This window comes from Lissotriton helveticus, chromosome 7, assembly GCF_964261635.1.
Source record: "Lissotriton helveticus chromosome 7, aLisHel1.1, whole genome shotgun sequence".
Taxonomy (NCBI): Eukaryota; Metazoa; Chordata; class Amphibia; order Caudata; family Salamandridae; genus Lissotriton; species Lissotriton helveticus.
The window spans coordinates 641,731,706-641,751,639 of record NC_136068.1 but is presented as its reverse complement, the minus strand read 5'-3'; the positions used below and the strand labels follow the sequence as shown (position 1 = coordinate 641,751,639).

At 44.4% G+C, this 19,934-nt stretch overlaps 1 protein-coding gene across 1 annotated transcript in view; it reads right to left on the bottom strand.

Annotated features, from left to right (window-relative positions):
- Nucleotides 1-19,934, bottom strand: part of HCFC1R1 (host cell factor C1 regulator 1) — a 50,878-nt gene that overhangs the window by 14,012 nt on the left and 16,932 nt on the right. Inside the window, exons 2-5 of the mRNA XM_078652897.1 lie at nucleotides 19,017-19,423; nucleotides 13,407-13,478; nucleotides 12,748-12,924; nucleotides 10,673-10,852 (exon numbers count right to left, since the gene is read on the bottom strand). Coding sequence (XP_078509023.1) covers nucleotides 10,673-10,852; nucleotides 12,748-12,924; nucleotides 13,407-13,478; nucleotides 19,017-19,342 — 755 coding nt within the window. The 5' untranslated portion in view covers nucleotides 19,343-19,423. The remainder of the gene's footprint in view (nucleotides 1-10,672; nucleotides 10,853-12,747; nucleotides 12,925-13,406; nucleotides 13,479-19,016; nucleotides 19,424-19,934) is intronic.

The following is a 19,934-nucleotide window of genomic DNA, read 5'->3' as shown; positions in this document are numbered from 1 at the left end:
TGATGCGGTCCCCACCTTCAGAATATCATGTCTAACACATGTTGTTTTAGCTCCCACTTGTGTGAGCTGCTTACTTGCCTAATTAACCTGACTTTCTCTGTGTTTTGTACTTCTGGCATTGTCATATGAACTGTCTCTGTATGGCTCATGTCCAAATCTCCTCTGATAGTGTGGACAGGACATATGACCTGGTACCCCCTTGTTTGTTGAAGCAAAACATGGTTGTTGTGTTACTCAACTGGACTCTTATTGTTCTTCCCTTTATCTGTGTTTGAAAGGCTTTCCGTGCTCCAAAACCCATCTTGAGTTTCAACACATTTATGTGCTTTACAGGATCTTGTGGGTTTTACATACCCCCCCCTGATCTTTAGTTTGCCCAGATGGGCCTCTCACCCGGTGAGTGAGGCCTCCATTATGATGGTTATAGTGGAAGTTGAGTCTGTGCATGCTCTGCCAATCATAAAGTTTGTTTCACCATTGTAACTCTCAGTGGACTTGTGTCTATTACAACCACTATATCCTACCAACTCTCAGTCACCTGTGACCATTGTCTTTGTAACCACTCCTGTAGTGCTCTCAGGTGCAGTCTTGTGTTAGGTATTAGTGGTATGCAGGAAGCCATCATGCCTATCAATTTCCCTACTGTCATCACAGTCTGAGCTTACCCCTTCTGGGAAAGGCAAACTTGTTCTGTTAATGCCAGGATTCTCTTCTGCACTGGGCAGGCTTTAGCTTCTCAGAAGTGTAGCCTTGGTTCCAAGAATATCTTTTTTTTTTCTGTGCTGTGGGGAAAGATTTTTCGAAGCATATGGGGAACCAAAACGGTGTAGAGTTTGTTTGGTAGTGTTTATACTGAACTGATTTTTTTGAACATCTTTGAATCAACTAGTCATAAGTATAGTGTTAGACTTTGCATCTTTTGGCTTGTTTCCCCGGAGTTTTTGCTTTCTGCCCTACAGGTTTTGACTCTGTTTTTGCTGGCGTATTGTTTCTGCGCACTTATTGCACTGCTGATCAGCTGTAAAGTGCAAGTGCTCCTGTGGTAAAGTATGTTATGAATTGGTGTTTCCCTGATTGGCTGTTTGGATTTCTTGTCAGCCCCTAGTAAAGTGCACCGAGTGTGCCAGGGTCTGGGAATCAAATGTTACGTGTGGGCCTGCGGCACGGATTGTGCCAGCTACGTGAGTAGCCCGGAAAAGGTACCTCAGGCCTGCCATTGCAGAGTCTGTGCGCAGTTTGTAACCGTCATGTTGACTTGGCCCATGCACACACTGGCCAGTCCCTAACCTTCCCTTTTCTTACATGTCAGCCACCCCTAAAGTAGGCCTAAAATACCCCTGTGGGCAGGGTACAGTGTATGTGAAAGGTAAGACATGCCCGGTGTGTGTGTGGCATTTCCTGAAAGTGAATTACAGCCCATTTCGTTTTTCACTATTGCAAGGCTACCTGTTCCCCACAGGACAGAATGGGACGTTTCTTTATAACATCTTATACACATAACTGGCCCTGGGAACTAGGTGGGAAAATAAAAATTTAGTATGCCTGAACTCCGAATCTAACAAAGCATCTTTTAGTAAAGGTGATTTTTACATTCTGTGTTTGAAAATACCACTTTTAGAAAGTAGGTATTTTCTTGCTCAGTCATCCTGTGTGCCTCTGCTGGAATGTGGATTGCCTGTCTGTTTGGACGACAGATAGCTAGGAAGCAAGGGCGGCTCCCGATGGTCTAGGTAGGTCAGGAAAGGGCTGAATAAAACTGGGCTGCGATGGGGGAAGAGGGAGGAGATTTCCTTGTACCTCAAAGGGCCTGGTCTGCCTCTGACAATGCCGTCTCCACCCCCTGCAGGGAAATCACACCAGCGAAGGCAGAACTAGTTGTGGCTGGGCACAGACACCCTCTGCCTACAGGATCAAAGCATTTTTGGATACAAATACTGTGGCACCGACCCCTGACCTTTAGAACTCTTTTTGATCAAGAAGACTGTCAAGGAGAAGTGCTGGAGAAGCGGTGAGGAGGAACTACCCACTGTGCTGTGTTGGCCTGCAGTGGCTGCTTTTGTCTTGGGAAGTGAAAGGACTGGGCTGAACTTTCTGCAAACTACTTTTGTGAGTTTCTCCAAGGACTTGAGGTAGAGCTTGCCCCTGTTCAAGAAGTCTCAGGAACAGCAAAGACTTCAAGCTCTTCTGCCCTCAGCACTGGGGACTGTGTGTTTTGTGATGCAACAGAAGAAAAGCAACCAGACAACGTCTACGATGCTGCTGCCGACTCAGTGTCCTGAAGGCACCTCCGCAATGCTGCACCGTGACCCTGGTCTCACGGACGACGCCTGCCGACGCCACCACCGAGCCGCTGCTCGCACTGCGACCTGTGGGCACCGCACTGCCTCGGTTCACAACGACGCCTTGGCCTCCCTGACAACGACGCTCCACGCCGAAATGGGTGCCGCTGCTTGCACCGTGGTTCGAGGGCACCACTTGTAAAGTTACACAATGCACCGCCCTCATTCCGCACCGCAGCCTTGGCCTACCGACGCCGGCACCATCGTTTGTCAGCCGACTAACGCGTTTCAGCAACAGCGATGCCGCTGCTTGCACTGTGACCTGTCAGCACCGTGACGAGCACCGGCATCACCTCGCACCGTGACCCTGGTCTCACCGACTACGCCATCTGACACCGCCACCGAGCCACTGCTCGCACCGCGAACTGAGGGCACCCCATGCTGCCTTCGAACCACAGCACCAAACGCCTGCCGACGGCAGCGCTCCTAATCCCAACAGAGAGTTCGACTGACGAGTGACTTAAAGGGCCTCGGCGCCCTGCATCGCTAATCCCGACTCCGTAGCTGGTCTGCGACGCCGCGACCAGCCTGAACTGTTTGGATTTGTTTTCTCACATCGCTGTGATAGTCCCGGACGGAGCTATCGACATCAAGGAACTGTTTTTAAAGCGTATTTTGATAACTGTAGATTTTTAAGTACTGTATTGTGGATTCTTATCGTTTTTGGTCTTGTATATAAAAATATTGGCTATTTTTCTTAACTGGTGTGGTGTCCTTTTGTAGTGCTTACACTAAATAATTGTTGGTTATGTGCAAATGCTTTACACACTACCTCTAAGATAAGCCTGACTGCTCGTGCCAAGCTACCAAGGGGGTGAGCAGGGGTTATTTTAGGAGTAACTCCCTTATCCTGACTGGAAAGAAGGGTCCCTACTTGGACAAAGGTTCAAGCCATTGCCAACTAGAGACCCCCACTTCTAACATATAGGTATTAATGAAAGTATCGGTATTTATCTTTAGCTGAGCCGCGACAGTGGCTAGACATTTAAAAAAAAAAAAAACATGGTAGCAAATTATATTCCAAATGGCAAAAGTCTGAAATACTAATGTACCTCTCCCACGATGAACTTCAGGAATTTGTGTCTGCTGTTTATCGGTACAAGCAGGTATGCGTCCTTCAGGTCTATAGCTGTCATGTAGTCTCTTTCGCAGTCGTGGAATGACCTCTTGCAAAATTGGCATCTTACATTTTGGAGTCTTGCCGTTGTAAGATCGGTTTTAAAGTTTTGAATAGCTTTCATAGAAGGAAGTAAACAGAATATACTCCCCTACCTCGCTCTCTCGCTTGACTCTTTTCAATCACCAGTTTGCATAATACATTCACTACCTCCTGTTTTGAGGTGACTTTGTCCCTCATTGTTGATCACCTTTGATTTGGTCAGATGTTTGGTTGTTGCTTTAGTAATTTGATACACTATCTGTGTTGGATACTGTTTAGAAACCACTTGTCTGAGGTGATGATGTTCCATTGTTGGAGGAAACCTCAGTTTCTCACCCCCTCCCACCACTGGTGTTGGGTTGGGGGCCTATCACTGAGTCACTTGCTGGAGAGCCTGCCTCACTCCCTCTCGAAGTTGATCCTCTATCTCCCACTCTGCCATGAAAGGGCTGTCTTGGTACGTGGCTGTAGTGCCTCTGCATTGATGTACTGTGAGAGGAAGCCTGTGGCGTGAAAGAGGCGTGCAAAACCACTGGTTGAGCCCCACCCCCTCTACTGGTCTTTTCCTTGGGGTTGGTGGTCTCCTTAAAGGCCCCTTGAATTGAAGGGCTCCTGTGGATCTTGAGGTCTAAAGTTCTGTTTTTCATGGTTTGGAGAGCCTCGTCTCTTGTGCTTCCATACTGTCTCTCTCTAATGAATGGCATATTGAGGACTGCTGCTAGGGCTTCCTACACACACACACAGCCAAGCAAGTCTCCTCAAGAAGAACTTTCCAAAGCTTTGTGACTATCTCTGACACCAGGTAAACTTCACACCCCAGGTTGATGGTTTTTATTTTTAACTTGTTTTTTTATGGTGTGTTAATACTAAGCATTATTCTTGTGCACTGTTCTAAATTTAATTCAAACTAATCCTAAAAATTGGCATGACTATTAAAAGAATACTTTTTCAATAAATGCTCAAAACACAAGACAAATATAGTCCACGTGGAGTAAACATTTTTGAACTACATCATTGCAAGAGCATTAAGATATTTTGTTAAAAAATATCTGCATAGTTAACAGGATGAGGGCTTAGGCAGCGGAGGAGCCCGGGATTGGTCTGGGGAAGGGTGACAAATGAGCACCAAACAGCCAGATCTCTGCAAGAGCTGGTGGGTAGAGACCACAGGAAAGGGAGTTTTGAGGATGAGGTCAACTCACAAAGGCATATGTTCCTTCAGGAGTGGAGGGGAGGGGGTGGAGCATGAGGTAGACAGAAGTTGTCAACCAGATGAGGTGGGAGGGAGCTGCAGAACCACTCATACCAAGTGCAGCCTTGCCGCTGATGTTATTGCATGGCTGAAAAGAATCAACCGTTTATCTTCTATTGATTCAACTACTCAATTAAGTGTGCTTTCATTACAGTTTTAATCAAGGAGGGCTTTCAGTTCAACTTGCTCCAACTCTGCTGTACTCCAGAAGTTTCAGCTTAAGTCTTTGTTTCTAGTTCATGGTCTTCCTCAGATGTCTCCGGGGCTGTAGAAGGGAAGTGTATCCACTTCCAATTTTAAATTGCTCCAATACTGTTCTCTTTCCTTGATTGGAGACAGTTATTAGGAGAACTCATTAAATTGACCCATACCTTTTAAAACCACAGAGAAAGCATGGGGACCTGGTATTAAGCAATGTAGCAAGGAACACTTCTTAAATGATGGGTGTCACTCTACTCCCTTTCCAACATGTTCTGGGAATCTACCTGTGCCTGGACAATGTGCTCCGTCCCAACAGTTCCAGCACTGCAATGGTCGGACAGAGGACGCAGAAGAGGGAGGTGAACACAGCCATGTTCAGCGGCACCAGCCTCACGTGGGGTTGAAAGTACGCCTGTGTAGCCTTTCCATAAGTCCAGCGTAGGGAGGTGTTTCTAGCAAAGCGGTGAGGCTGGCAGTTTCCACTTCTTACAGCGGCGAGTGGGGCTTCTGCCATGTGGTTGGTGAGTCATGGTGGGAGCATTTAGAAAACTATTCACCATTATAATACCCTCCCATAGAAGGGCACTCTTAACAAATGCTCAGAAGCAAAGTCTCACATCTCTCAGGAATGTATCTGTGCACTGCTCTTAGAAAAACTAACTACTCTGCCCTCAATTGTCAGTGCCTTAATCCAAGAAACACCCTAAAAAACGAACAAGTTACTGCTTGTCAAATGTATGCCTCTGCAATTGCTGAAGCTCCACTGACAACACAATTTACATAACCTGAGCCGATACTAGAAACTATACTGGAGCCTGTAAGCATTCAGGGCAACGCCAATTCGCCTTGTTGAAATTCATGCAGCGCCGCCCGCCCCCAAAGTTGTAGTGTCAGACACAAATGTGACAGAGCTCTCAGATAACACTCTTGAATTATTAATTGACAGAAACATAATAGAAATATTGCTCCCTAACCCTCCAACAATAAATCACTCTCAACCTTGTCCAGGCGCAAAAGATAAATGGTTAAGAAAAATATACAAAAAGAATAAGGAGTCAATACTGGAAAGGCAAAAACCAGACCTAACTAAACTTTTTCCAATTTTTAAATCATCACTATCACTATCAAATAAGCCAGAAAAAGAAACTTTTTTCAGAGGTTTCAAGGACCTACAAGAACCAATAGAAATACTTCCGCTAACGACCACTAGCCAAACTGCTGCCTCATCCATTTCGAGGGGGCATTTCAATGGATCCTACCACTGCCACATCAATCCTTCACACAATGCAACAAATACCAAGTTGGCGGTGAAAGCAGTTGTTTGCCCAGTCACAACAATGGATGTTACTCCGATGTATTAGAAGGGTCCACTCCCCCTCAGGGTTGATAAGATCAATATAACTTCAGGGATCAATATACAAGTTGCAAAAAAGTATATATACTGAAAGGACCTCAGTGCTATCCAAGGACAGCTCAAGCTTTAATAACTCAGCTAAAGTGGAAACCAGTGAGAATAAACAAATTACAATCTTGCACCCAGAATAGGGTAATATAGTCATACTGTTAGCTGCTCATCAAAATTTTATTCAAAAGACATTTACCAATATTACAGCAATACAGTTTTGCTGGTCTTCAATTCTGGACACAAAAATAGGATGCCATGATCCCCACATAGACATAGGGAGAAGCAGCAAATCTAATAATTGAGAAACCTAAGATCTTTGCGGATTGGGGTATTTTGGTGACACAGCCAACTAAGGCTCGCTATGCAAATATTCTCTGGTCAAATAATGACAGAGCTCGTTCAGGACAAGCATCACCCATCACAGAATCCAATTTCAACTTTCAATTCTAGAACACGCAGTTGGCCTCGTCCTTTATTTCAGTGTTCTAACATCGCTCTACTCACAATTTCCTGGCACAAGCCTCAAGGATGAAACTGTTAACCAAACTTCCCTGATAAAGCAAAAGCAGACAATTTGGGATGGATTGCAACTGCTGTCTAAAGAATTCTAGTCGCTAACGACACCAGCCCATCCAGGGACCTCAAGGAGCATGGAATAAAATAAGCAAAGACGAGTATCCTTGCTATAATGAAGTGTTGCTGGCATGGAAAAAATCCACTCTGACCGTACAGCTATGTCCTACTTGAAATTACTTACATCCAAGAATCGTGGAACAAAACGGAAGACCCAATACTATGAATTCCTTGCACCTGGGCAGTTGATCTATATATGCAATAATTTAAAAAATAAAGGGCACAGAAAGGGCACTATATCAATATATGTAATAATTTCAAAGAACTACGAAATAATAGACGTGAAATCCAACAATTACAATCTTCGGAGCATAAAGATTGATAACTGGGATTTAGGCTCGAATGTTGTCCTGTTAATTCTGATAAACTTATACATTAATCCCACACTGTAAGGGAAGTCAACATGTGTCAAAAAATGTAATATTACCTCAGAGATCTATTGGCTCATTTTAGCAATATTCGAGAGATTGTCAACAGTGACTTTAATTTAAATCTTCTCCGGGACCGTCAAGAATGGTAATTGCTCAACAAGCGTTAACTAGGCAAACATCTGGAACCCTAAAAGATTTTGGAAAAATCACCTCGCCTATAACTTATTGTGGCATGCTTTATTATAGCCAATTATCCACACCATGGTAGGTGGATACCACATGGCGGACTCAACCATTTCTGGGAGTTCTTAAATTGATATAAACTGGATTATAGCCGGGATCCAGAAAAAAGATAAAAACTATCTTCAAGTATACCCAAGGATTATCCTTCATTATTGGGTACACTACATATGATCAAAATACCGTCAATACCGGCTATGGGATGAGGTATAATGGCTCATCCTGCACCTAGTTGCAGCTATCTTTACAACTTAAGATCTTGCTCTCCTCGGCCATCATGTATGAGGAAGGCTGGAGTCAACACTCCTTAGTACATTTCTTTACCTTTTCCGAATAATATTGTTTGCACTGGGCCATTGTTGTGTGCCAGAATGGCTGTTCTTTGTCTTCACATGTCAAGTCTGCCTTTTGTCTAGATTACATATGACTTTTGGGATTTCCCAGTCAATAACTGCGGGAGTACCACAGAGTTAGCCTTTCAGACCCATTCCTCTGTTTTGGATTGCAATCTGTTGTATGCACCTAAGGTATTTTAAATATAGATGCGCAAATCTTGTAGCGAAGTTGTGTTAGTTCTGAATGCCATAATGTCTAGGTTCGCTGCAAAAAGGTTTTATAATTTAACTGTTTGCAATATGCATTTGGTTTCAATTAACTGAAATAAACTCTTTACTTACCATGTGCTCTATCCCAGTGGATATAATTCTGTTTTCCCTAACAGCTGCATCAAATTATTTTCAACCAATGTTCCTGACAATGCACAGAGGCCAGGCTGAGACCCCAAGAAAGTGGAAATTATGAAAATACAAATAGAGTGAATAGAACTACCACGTTCCATGAACACCTGTAGTCATTTAAGCTGTTTTCCCCTATTCCCTTCTCTCCATCACACCAGGAGTGGCTTGAATTTCTAAGTAAATCAAGCACTGGAATTTGGGGATGGTCAATACTGATTTGTCATATGGTGGAGAGGTAACATCCTTGCCTAAATATTCATTGTGATGCAGTGTAAAGCAGTGTAGCCAGATATTGTGCGTGTTGACGGAGACCTAGACTAAGCATCCTACAACTTCTGCTCCTGATGCTGTCTTTTACCAGTTAGTTATAATTAAGCCAACAGTTTTGCATTTGTACTGATTCTTACACATGAAAAAACATGTAGAAAACCGTTTCCCTGTCCGCATTTATTTTAAAAAATGGAAAAATACAAAAATTTGATTTTTTTATAAGGTCTCACTGCACTTTCAATTTTGACTGGCAGGCGATTTACATTGCCAGCACAGGGTGTTAAGGATGATTTTCTACTTAAGTTTTTAATAGTTTCAGATGTGCACAAGTTTTAGTACTTCAATATTAATGATTTCAGGCGAGTATTATTTTGTGCACTAAAAATCTACAAAGTGTACGTGTATCAGTTATGTAAATGGGAAAATATACTAGGTGCATCTTAATGGCTTCACCTAGAAAAAAATATACCAACAGCATCTTAAAAGAATATATATGGATGAATACAGATGGAAATGTCAAAACAAATACTATAAAACCAGGCGCCCTACTTATAATTAGGGCTCCCGGTTTTATGGTATTTTGTTTTGCCATTTTCATCTGTATTTATCCATATTTATTTTTTGCTAATTTTATCTGGATTTATCCATGTTTATTTGAGATTCTGTGGAGAAATTTAGCTGAAATTATGACATTTCAACATTTAACTGATAAATATGCACTCATGCTTGAATGTTTGCCAGGTTGCATTGCTCTGAACACCCACAGAAGATAAATCAGTGCATTTATATGAACATATGCAGATGTCAGTATCAACCTGCAGATGTCAGTATCAACCTTGTGCCAATCTACTGCTGTTAAAGCCTATTCACTAAAATTCCTTTCATTTTTAGCCCCCTTACCTATCTATCCACACATCTATTGGCCTGGCAGCCATGGCAGACAGTACTTAGAATTACTCAAAAAGCAGCCCCATTTCCGTTTTTATCCACATTTAAAAATAAATACAGACAAGAAAATCAATGCTTTCTGTCTGTATTGATCTGTAAAAATATGTAAAAATGGAAAACAGGGAGCCTTACTTAGAATACAGCTTCTATATGCTTAATAAATACACAGAACAATGACAATGTCTTCCTCTATACGTTCCAGAGTTCCGTCTTAGCAGGATGGCCTCCTTCTGTCATGGGGCAGGCAGGTAAAGAAATTATGGAATGACATTTTACCAACAAAAATGATCAGTGGTTTAGAAGTGTGGCATCATGTTTCCATCCATCACTTTCTGGTTGTCTCGACCTCACCCCTTGGGAATTCTAAGGATGACGAAAATAGGCTCAGGAAAGGCAGAGTCTACGGCACGTTCCTTATATTAACAACCATCACCATGTGTCGTGTTGGCTGGAGCTCCTTACTAATGCAGTCATTTAGATCATAGCAACTACATAAAACCTCTTCGGCCCAGACTACAAGCCTATAGCACCACACAGCATGATGGAGATAAACCGTGAACGCACGGGCAAATAAGGTCATACTACACAATGAATGGGTGAGGGGGGAGAGGGGGCAAGTACATTGTTTGCGTGTCAGAATATTCTATGAAAAAATACTAAGAGATATTTCACGTCCTAAATATCGTGTGTAAAAACATCGTCCCATTGGGTGTGGATTTTCTGTTATTAACTCCAATGAGGGACATTTCTGAAAATGATACTTGGGACAGAACATTCAAGTCAGACAATATTTTGGTTAGAATATTCTGAAACCATACCAACACCATCTATTAGGTTCAGCAAGTGGTGCAAAATAACCTGACCTCATTTCTATAAAGACAGAGTAAGTGCCACCTGCTTCATTTCCACAATTGGAATGCTGAGATGAGAAAGAACGACTAGCTGGAAATCCAAATGAAGATGCTTGCAAAATGTTAGCTAGCACTTAATGAACCTGCTCCTTCTTCACCAGGAAAATCCATTGCAAATTGAATTGTCAGCAGGACTGTGTGTGAAAAGAGGACTCTGTACTCTGAGAAATCCATATACCACGCAGTTGGAATTAAAAAGGACTCACATGGAACGGAGCACACTCTCTGGCAGAATACTCCCAGCGCCAGCATCTCGTAAACTCTCCTGCAGCTCAGGTGAAACGGTAAACACCGGCGTGTCTCCCATCGTGTATTCCCCTTCTACTAAAACAGTGTCCTCCTTGGCTTTCTCATCAACTGAAGAACCTGGCTGGTCAGGTTGCAAGCTGCAAGAAACGGGGCATATCGCAAATTACAACAGGTCCTGCACGTGGTTATAAGTCAACTTCACATGAAGCATATACCCTGGTGAATTAAACTATTCTATACTGGCCCTTGGGCTAGGCTATAAACTCACAGGATGATTTTGGCTAGGTACTTGATTTATCATGGGACTAGGGACGGTTGCACACTGCACCTATGCTTATCACCTTGGCAATAGAAACCTTCACTGATTACCCACAAGCAAATATCAGGGACAGGGAAATCCCACTTGCAGATGTTGCACACATCATTTACCTTCATGCAGATGATGTTATTTTTAAGGAATGCTGTGGTAGGGCTACCTTCCACAATTGAGCGCCTCCAGCGGTTTGGTGGGTCAGGGCTCTGCACAAATTTGTCTTGATGCAGTTGGGGTCTGGGAGTCCTCGCCCCTGGGGTATCACCTGGGAGAAGGTACGTTTCGCTATCTAGAGTGGAGAATTTACCACAGGACCGACAATCTTTTTGCAGGAAATCTTGGGTAGGCTTTGCAGTCACTCAAAGGCAGCGTGGAGTTTTGGCTATCTCTCAAGTTATCAGTGATGGGCAGAGTTGAACTGATCAAAATGATGGCTCTACCAAGCTTGCATCATTATTTTGGCAATTCACTTACGTGGCTGCTGTCTGATTGGTTTAAGGCCCTGGAGGCACCCCTTAAGGATTTCACATGGGCTGCAACCAGACATAGATGAGGCCTTGAAGATCTAGCAGTTTCCATTCATGGAGGGTGGCTTGGGTCTCTCTAAATTTAAACTTTACTACTTGACTGCAAAGGTTCAGTTAATTGCCAGATGGCTTAATGGTGGGCTTGCGCTGGAATTGGATCAGTTTGGGGTGACAACAGCCAGGGGTGAATTGGAGGCAAGTCTCCTAAACCCTGCGTGGGGGATCAGAGTATCCAATGCGTTGGAGCCAGTTGCCTTGAAATGCTGGGTGAGATATTTGCGTAAAACAGCACCCCCTCCTTTGTATGCACCTACTATCCCAGTGGAAGGGCTTTCAGTCACAGAGAATTATTATACAGCTTCAGCATTGTCCCACTGCACTGAAGATGGAATAATAACAGTGGGCAACCCATACCACACGCAACAGCCTGTCCCACTATCCAGACGGACACAGGAATTCTGCCTCCCAGCCTCTCAATTCCTGCGTATGGGGCTCTCACTCACGATCCTAAGCATTGATGAGGTGCACATGCTGTTGAACCAGACAACTGTTCCTATTGCTTGGGTCATAAATATATTTTTTTACCAAGTATGGTGGATGGTCTTCCCAATTCAAAATACTTAATGTGATCTACTATACATGACGTATGAATGCAATTAACGTACTGGTTAATGTTTTCTTGAACTGTAAGAAAAATGTAATACATGGATTTCAAATATTAATATATTAATATTACACTAGTGAGCTTTTTGAGATAATAGAGAAGGGACAATAAAATACCCCTACAAAACGTGACCAAATCTGTGAAATATTTTGTTGTGTTTTTTTAAAGAGCTGAAGTATATTTTTTATAATATGGAGCAAGGAAAGGAAAGACAACACCCAAGGAAGTTACTGCAAATGTATAAATAACATTTCTTCCCGAGCCAATTACAGCACGTCAGTCACTTACAACAAACTTTGCCGTCTGTATATTAAAAATGTCCTCTAAATGAAAACTGGTTTAGGGTGGATTTAGCACCACAGCACACACTGTACAGCAATAGGAGGAACATTTGTAAGATAAGTTTTAAATGGTACCACTAACTGGGGAAACTTGTACTATACCTACTATCACCACCTCCATCACAAAGCTCACATCTATAAGTATGTGGTCTAGGGGAACTAATAGACATATTAAGGCTCTTCTTACCGTCCCTCCAGCTCCTGGAACCTTGTGTAATCTGATAACCACTGATGCCACTTGCTTTCTGGGCGCCCCCGAGAGGGGAAACCTGTGGTACCATAAGCATGGTCATTCTCCAGGCTAAGGCAGTTGAAGTGATCAGCCATCATGTCCTCAGTCAGGAAATGTTTGCTGGTAGGTTCTCTGAGGGGTGAGGGACAGAAGATACAGGAGGATCAGGTATCAAGGTTTTTCAAAGAGACAACAAGCTATGAATGATAATTCAACATACCCCAGGATAGTGTAGAGTGTGTGCAAGCGTATGTGTGATTGAGTGAGTGCGGCTAATGGTGCATGTGTAGGGTCATGTTTTTTTTTTTTTTAAATACAGACACTTAAGGCAGTATAGCAGGATATTACTTAAACACCCAGAACATAGAGATGCGAGTTGTTAAAGAAATAAAAAAGTGTGTAAGAGCATTGCTCGGAGGACAACTCGGGAAGCTCTAAGCGGTGCAAGTGTATGCTCGCCTACTTGGAGTCAACTGAGCTGTCTTTGAGGGAGTGTCTGTATGCAGTGGGTCTGAAGCTGTGCATAAAAAAAGCTGTTAAAAGGGACTATGTCAGCAGATGTGTTTCTTAGAGCACACTCTCACATCACTCTTTCCAGAGAGGAAGGCACTCACTCCTCGCCCTTCTCCAGCCTCCTCTTGCAGGTGACCGCTGCAGGCCTCGTCCTGTCTGGAGGGGAATTTGAGCTGCAAGAGAAAATGGATGGTGAGAGTGAGACCCGAGACAACTCTTGCCACTTAGCTCGACAGAGGATGCGACATGGTACAAAAGTGAGAGCTGGATAAAGATGACTGGCAGCTGTGGACGTACTCATCCCTCCAATGCAAAGATCTACTACCATCATAAAACAATTACTAGCAGCACCTATCAGTGTCAAAGTCATTCTCACTAAATTATATGAACCTACAAATGTCCTTTGCTTCTAGGTCACCAAGAGCCTCCTCTCTATGAAACGGTGTGTCTTCTATGCATAGTGATATCTATTGGATTACTTTCTTTGCCATCTGTTCAATATAAATCAGATGTCTGTGGGGAGTCATGGAATGATGTTTAAATCCATCTAATTTGTCACAATGTCACCATAGACATCCTTGAAAGCCTATATTCAGCTATCATTCATGGTCCTCAAGCAAGCCTGCTTAGTAGCTCAGCCCCGGGCAAGTGTAGGCTAAAGAGCCTTCAACAGTCGTGGGTGGCTCTGCACACGAGTAGAGCTAGCTTTAGGGAGGCAAATTATGAAACCGGAGAATATTACCCTTTGGGTATTTTAATAACTGCCTTTTCCCATACAATGGTCATTCAAGCATGAAGACAGCACATGGGCACACCTCATAAAAGGCTTTCAGTTCAGAATTACCTTGATAATTATAATAATAATACTGATATTTATAAAGCGCGAACAGCTACCTCACAAGGAGGTGTCCCGGCGCTGAAAATGCAGAACTTGTTTAGGAGGAAAGCACAAAAAAAAAAAAAGGAGGGAGAGTGCTTATCTATCATGGGCAAAGAGCCAGGTCTTTAGTAGCTTCTTGAAACTGGATTCTGTAGTGGCAGCTTGGATGGTGGCAGGCAGGGCATTCCAAAGTATAGCCGTGCCAACAGAAAAGGACCTGCCTCCAAGTCTAGCTTTTTTGGCGCGTGGGACAAGGAGCTGAAGTCGAGAATTGGAGCGCAGGAACCTCTCTTGGTGATACCTGGGGAGTCTGAGTTTTAAGCAGTTGGGACAGGACCCCTTAAGTGCTCTAAACTCCAAGGTTAGAGCTTTGAACTTTATTCTACTAGCCGCAGGGAGCCAGTGCAGATCGTGTAGATGCGGAGAGACATGCTGTCTGAAAGGGATGTGTTTTAGCAGTCTCGCAGCCGCATTCTGCACGATCTGCAGGCGATGTACCAGGTATTTGGGTAGGCCGAGATATAGGCCATTCGCGTAGTCCAATCTGGATGTAACTGTTGCATGGACCACCATTTTTCGGCAGTCTGCTGGCAAAAGAGCAAGGAACTTTCGAAGGTTCCTAAGTTTGAAAAGACAGCCAGTTGTGACCTGTTGTATGTGTGACGAAAAGAAGAGACCCTCGTCCCATCCTACGCCTAAATTCTTCGCATTGGTGCTAGGTAAAGGGGCTGGACCCATTTCAGGAGGCCACCACAGGTCCGAGGGCGGGCGATTGTGTTTGCCAAAAAAGACAACCTCCGTTTTGCCAGCGTTCAATTTTAATTTGTTGGTATTCATCCAGCTAGCAATATCCCGAAGACAGGCCCTCAAATTGCTGAAGGTTGCCTCAGATACGTCAGAGAAGACTAATTGCGTATCATCTGCATACGAAATCGCCTTGACTCCCCATTTTGAGATCAGGGTAAAGAGAGGGGCTAAATAGACATTAAAAAGTAGTGGGCTGAGCGCCGACCCCTGAGGGACGCCACATCTAAGGTGTTTTGGTTTTGAGGTGAAGGTGCCCAGCGCTACTTTCTGGGAGCGATCTGTTAGATAAGATTGTAACCAGCTCAATGCTTTGTCTTTCAGCCCTATATTCTTCAGCCGTGACAGCAGGCTGCCGTGATCCACCGTATCAAATGTGGCTGATAGATCCAGGAGCACCAGCATGGCTGATGCTCCTGAATCTAGAGACCACCTGATTGACTCAGCCACCTCAATAAGGGCTGTCTCGGTGCTGAAGCCCGATCTGAAACCTGACTGAGTTTCATGCAAAATCTCTTTGTCCTCAATGAATCTTTTCAGCTGACGTTGTATCAATTTTTCGAGCATTTTTCCGGGGGCGGCTAGAAGGGAGATTGGGCGGAGATTACTTAAATCATCCGAGGCGCTGTTTGGCTTCTTTTTCAGGGGAAGGAGTGTGGCGTGTTTCCAACACTCAGGGAAGTGTTCCAGATGTGTAGAAGTGGTATAGCAATCGCCTCCGACATCATAGACCAAAGCTTAGGCGGGCAGGGGTCATCAGGGGCCCCTGCTTTGCATTTTGTACTTCCATCAGGGCCTCAGCAAAGGAGATAGGGTGGAATTCAGCTAGGGAGGGGGAGGGCAGCACAGTATCAGAAATATCCGTCATTACTGTGGGCTCAGGGCTAATGAAGGAAGCATAAACCTTCTCAATTTTATTATCAAAGAAGTCGGAGATCTCCTCACAGAGTTTCTCCGACAGAGTGACTTCAGTCTCAATAGCCGTAGGTTTGAAAAAAGATTGGACAATCTTGAAAACTTCTTTGCTAGATTGCTCCGCTTGCTGAATGGAAGATGCAAAAAAAAAGCTTTTTTGCTTTCCTTGTAGCTTGGTGGAGACCACGGAGGGCTTCTTTATAGCAAGTTTTTGCTGAGTCGCAATAGTTTGCCCGCCATAGTCGTTCAAGCCTTTTACAGTTGCTTTTTATTTCCCTCAACTCAGTAGAGAACCATGGGGCGGAGGGGGATTCCCTGCGTGATGTAGCGACTGTTGCAGGGGCTATGCTATCCACCGTATTACCTATCCGTATTACCTATCCAGCAATTCAGCGCTGCTGCATCAATGTTTGCGTCCAAAGATAGAGCTAAGGGGGTAGCTGCGAGAGCGGAGCAGAGGGAGTCTGGTGATATATTGTCCCATTTTCTGCGTACATATGAACGTCTCCCCTTTGTTCGATGCTGGTGGGGGAGGGGGAACAAGAAAGGGATAAGAAAGTGATCCGTCCATAATAATGGCTGTGGGGGTTTGGCTGTTATGTCCGTGATGTTGGAGAAGATCAGGTCCAACATATGACCTGCCTTATGCGTAGGTTCCGAGATAATTTGAGGTAGATTAGCAGCTTCCAGTGTTGAGATAAGTTGCAGGGCCAGGGGGCAATCAGGATTATCAACGTGAATATTAAAGTCGCCAGCTACAATGAAATATGAGTGAGCCAAGGAGCTTTGGACTATAAAGTCCATAAATTCGCAGGTATTTGTTGAGGAGCAATCCGGGGGTCTGTAAATAATCAGACCGGCTACGGATAGTTGAGGATTAAGTTGGAGGCAAAAAAGTAACCCCTCTATGCCAGAAAGAGTGGTAGGTGTTGAGGACGCCAATGTGAATTTGTTTTTAAAAATAATAGCTACCCCGCCACCCCTTCTGCCCTTTTCTCTATTCGAAAAACTTATTTTAAAACCCGGCGGGACTGCCAGTAATATGGAGGCCCTATTTTCCTCAGATAGCCACGTTTCCGTAAGGAATAGGGCGTCCCATTCAGAATCTTCCAGTAGTAACCAGATGTCATCAGCATGTCTCGGGAGGGATCTGCAGTTTAATAGGCCAGCCTTAATAGTAGTGTCGGAGTAGTTAGTTGACGGTTTCGTTTTTGTTTTTAAGTGTAGTATTTGTGGAGAAGAGGCATCGCGAAGTGTTTTGCAGCATTTTGAGCATACCAGTGGTAGGGCAGTGTTGGCCAGGTCGGATCTAATCGCCTGACACATGTTCGATGTATTCAGTTCTAGTAATTCCACTCTTGACCAGACGATTGTCTTAATCGCCCTACTCTCACCGGCAGCGTGGCTGGCGCTGGCCGCGATCCGGTCGCGGACGGGCGCAGACGGGCTTGACTTGGGCGCGCCTTCGGCGCGCAAACGGCGCTCCCGCTGCGCTCGTCCGCTGCGCTTCCGAAGGAAGCACATATTTTATAGTTGCAGATACCGTCAGTAGGGGGCGTGGCTTCGAAAAAGGGGCGTGGCCTCACTCGACGACGGAATGGCGGCAGCGCTGACCTCTGCTGCAGCGCCTTCCAACGAAGAGTTCAAATGCCAAGAGGGAAAGCGAGGAGGTAGGAAGTGCAACAAGTAAAGTATGTGACTGTCAAATGTTTAAAATCAGATTTAAGACAGGTTAAAAAACACACTCCTGGCATTTCGCCTCAGGAGAACAAGAAAGCATCCACCGGCGCTTGTACTCAGCGTCCTTATGAATGCTCTGTCAATTTAGCGCGACCTCGAGGGGGGCGTGGCTTCGAAAAAGGGGCGTGGCCTCACTCGACGACGGAATGGCGGCAGCGCTGACCTCTGCTGCAGCGCCTTCCAACGAAGAGTTCAAGTGCCAAGAGGGAAAGCGAGGAGGTAGGAAGTGCAACAAGTAAAGTATGTGACTGTCAAATGTTTAAAATCAGATTTAAGACAGGTTAAAAAACACACTCCCGGCTTTTCGCCTCAGGAGAACAAGAAAGCATCCACCGGCGCTTGTACTCAGCGTCCTTATGAATGCTCTGTCAATTTAGCGCGACCTCGAGGGGGGCGTGGCTTCGAAAAAGGGGCGTTGCCTCACTCGACGACGGAATGGCGGCAGCGCTGACCTCTGCTGTAGCGCCTTCCAACGAAGAGTTCAAGTGCCAAGTGATACCACCTATCTCTAATTTTTATATAAATTATCATTTTAGTTCGATACCTAATCCATTTCTTAATGATAACCTTAGCTACCCTCCTCAAAACCCCAGCCATGCTCTGCACACAGTCATCTCCACAGGACACCCAAACATTTTCTGTATCCTGGGCCACATAGATCACATCAAACCACATTCAACGACTCGCACACATACTTGGTAAACCCTGAGCCATACTCTACATAGCATTATGTACACTCTCATCAACTGGCTACAGAGCCATAACCTCACAACCATGCTCTGCAGACCGTGCACCGCACCCTGCACACTACTACTGAACCACACAATCTTACTTTTTTGTCTTGGCAGGTTTGCTTTATCTTCAGATTCTTATATTGTAGACAGATTTTATTTAGTCTTTTAAAACACGGGCTTTTGTGCCAATTATTGAATAGAGGTTTGTTTTCATATTCTTAATTTTACACACAATTTAAAAAAACATCTTCACATCATTATGCTTTTCTACACAGCACACTCCATCTTATATATAAAGGATCAAGTTATCTTTGCTTGGACATGCAAATTCAATATAGTATGTGAAAGCTAGGAACAACTGTCACGAAGTAAGCAGAGGAGACCAAGAGTGGAAGGGATAGACCATCTCTGCACTTCAACAGGGAGAAATAGAGTATTCTGTTATGGGGATTTGGAAAAAAATAAACTAGAGATGTTGCGTCTGAGCAAAGAACAGGCTTTTTATACAATAAGAGGTAAGGAGGTTGCAAAGAGTAGATTTATGGAAATACAACCTTACCGATTCCTGGCAATGTATTTTCCTTGGTTTGAAAGCAAGACTTTATACTGCAAACCAAGGTTGCGCTAATAATACTCACCATGGTGGCACACCGGTGAAGCTCACCATTCCGGGACGCCGGCCAGCCCAGGGCATAGTGCTGGGTACCTCCTGCCTCCAAGGGGTGGATGCTGAGCCCCAGAAATGAGAGCTAGGCCAAGGCTGGTTCTGGCTACCTGCACACATGGAAGCATCTGCCCAGCCAAGTCCTGCCAGGTTGTCTGGCTGCATGCCTGGAGGCCACTGTTCAGGCATCTGCCCAGTCGGTTCAGCCTGCTGACTTGAGGGCGGGCCAGGAGCTGTAGGCAGCCTCATGTGGTAATTATGTGCTGAAATTCCTGGATTCTGGCTACCAGGAACTTCCATGCAATCGAGAGAGGAACTAAGTGGCTCTCAGACCGCTTGGATTGCTGGCTCCTCTCTTGCATGCCCAGGTTGTGGTTCAGCCTGCAAAACAAACAAAACAAAAATCTTAGCGGATTATACACCACACTGCATCACGAACACTACATAGAGCAAAACTCATTCGCTATACTGCTTGGCTCAAAGGAGAAGTAGAGGGAGCAAGAGCTGGATTTAGACAGACGAGTCTGTATCAAAGGGGTGGGTGGGGACTATTCGGAGGGACATCTGTACGGGTGTTTCACATTTTGTTCCATGCGTTGCAGGCAATGCATTTCCCACTTTCTCCATATTGGATGGTCGCATACCATGGCCTAGAAGCATCAATTAATCACCTTCGGGCAGCTTTTTGTTCCACTAATCAACCCACACCAGTAAGCTTATGACTCCTTGTCTTTCTTTTTTGCAAGACGTTTTTATTGAATTTTCATTGCTACAAAAAAAATACAACCACACCTCCATCCTCCCCCAAACCATATATCAGAGTGACAGTGGACCATTGACAGCAAAAGGACAAAGTGGCAATAAGATACACCACAGATACCCAAATAAATTA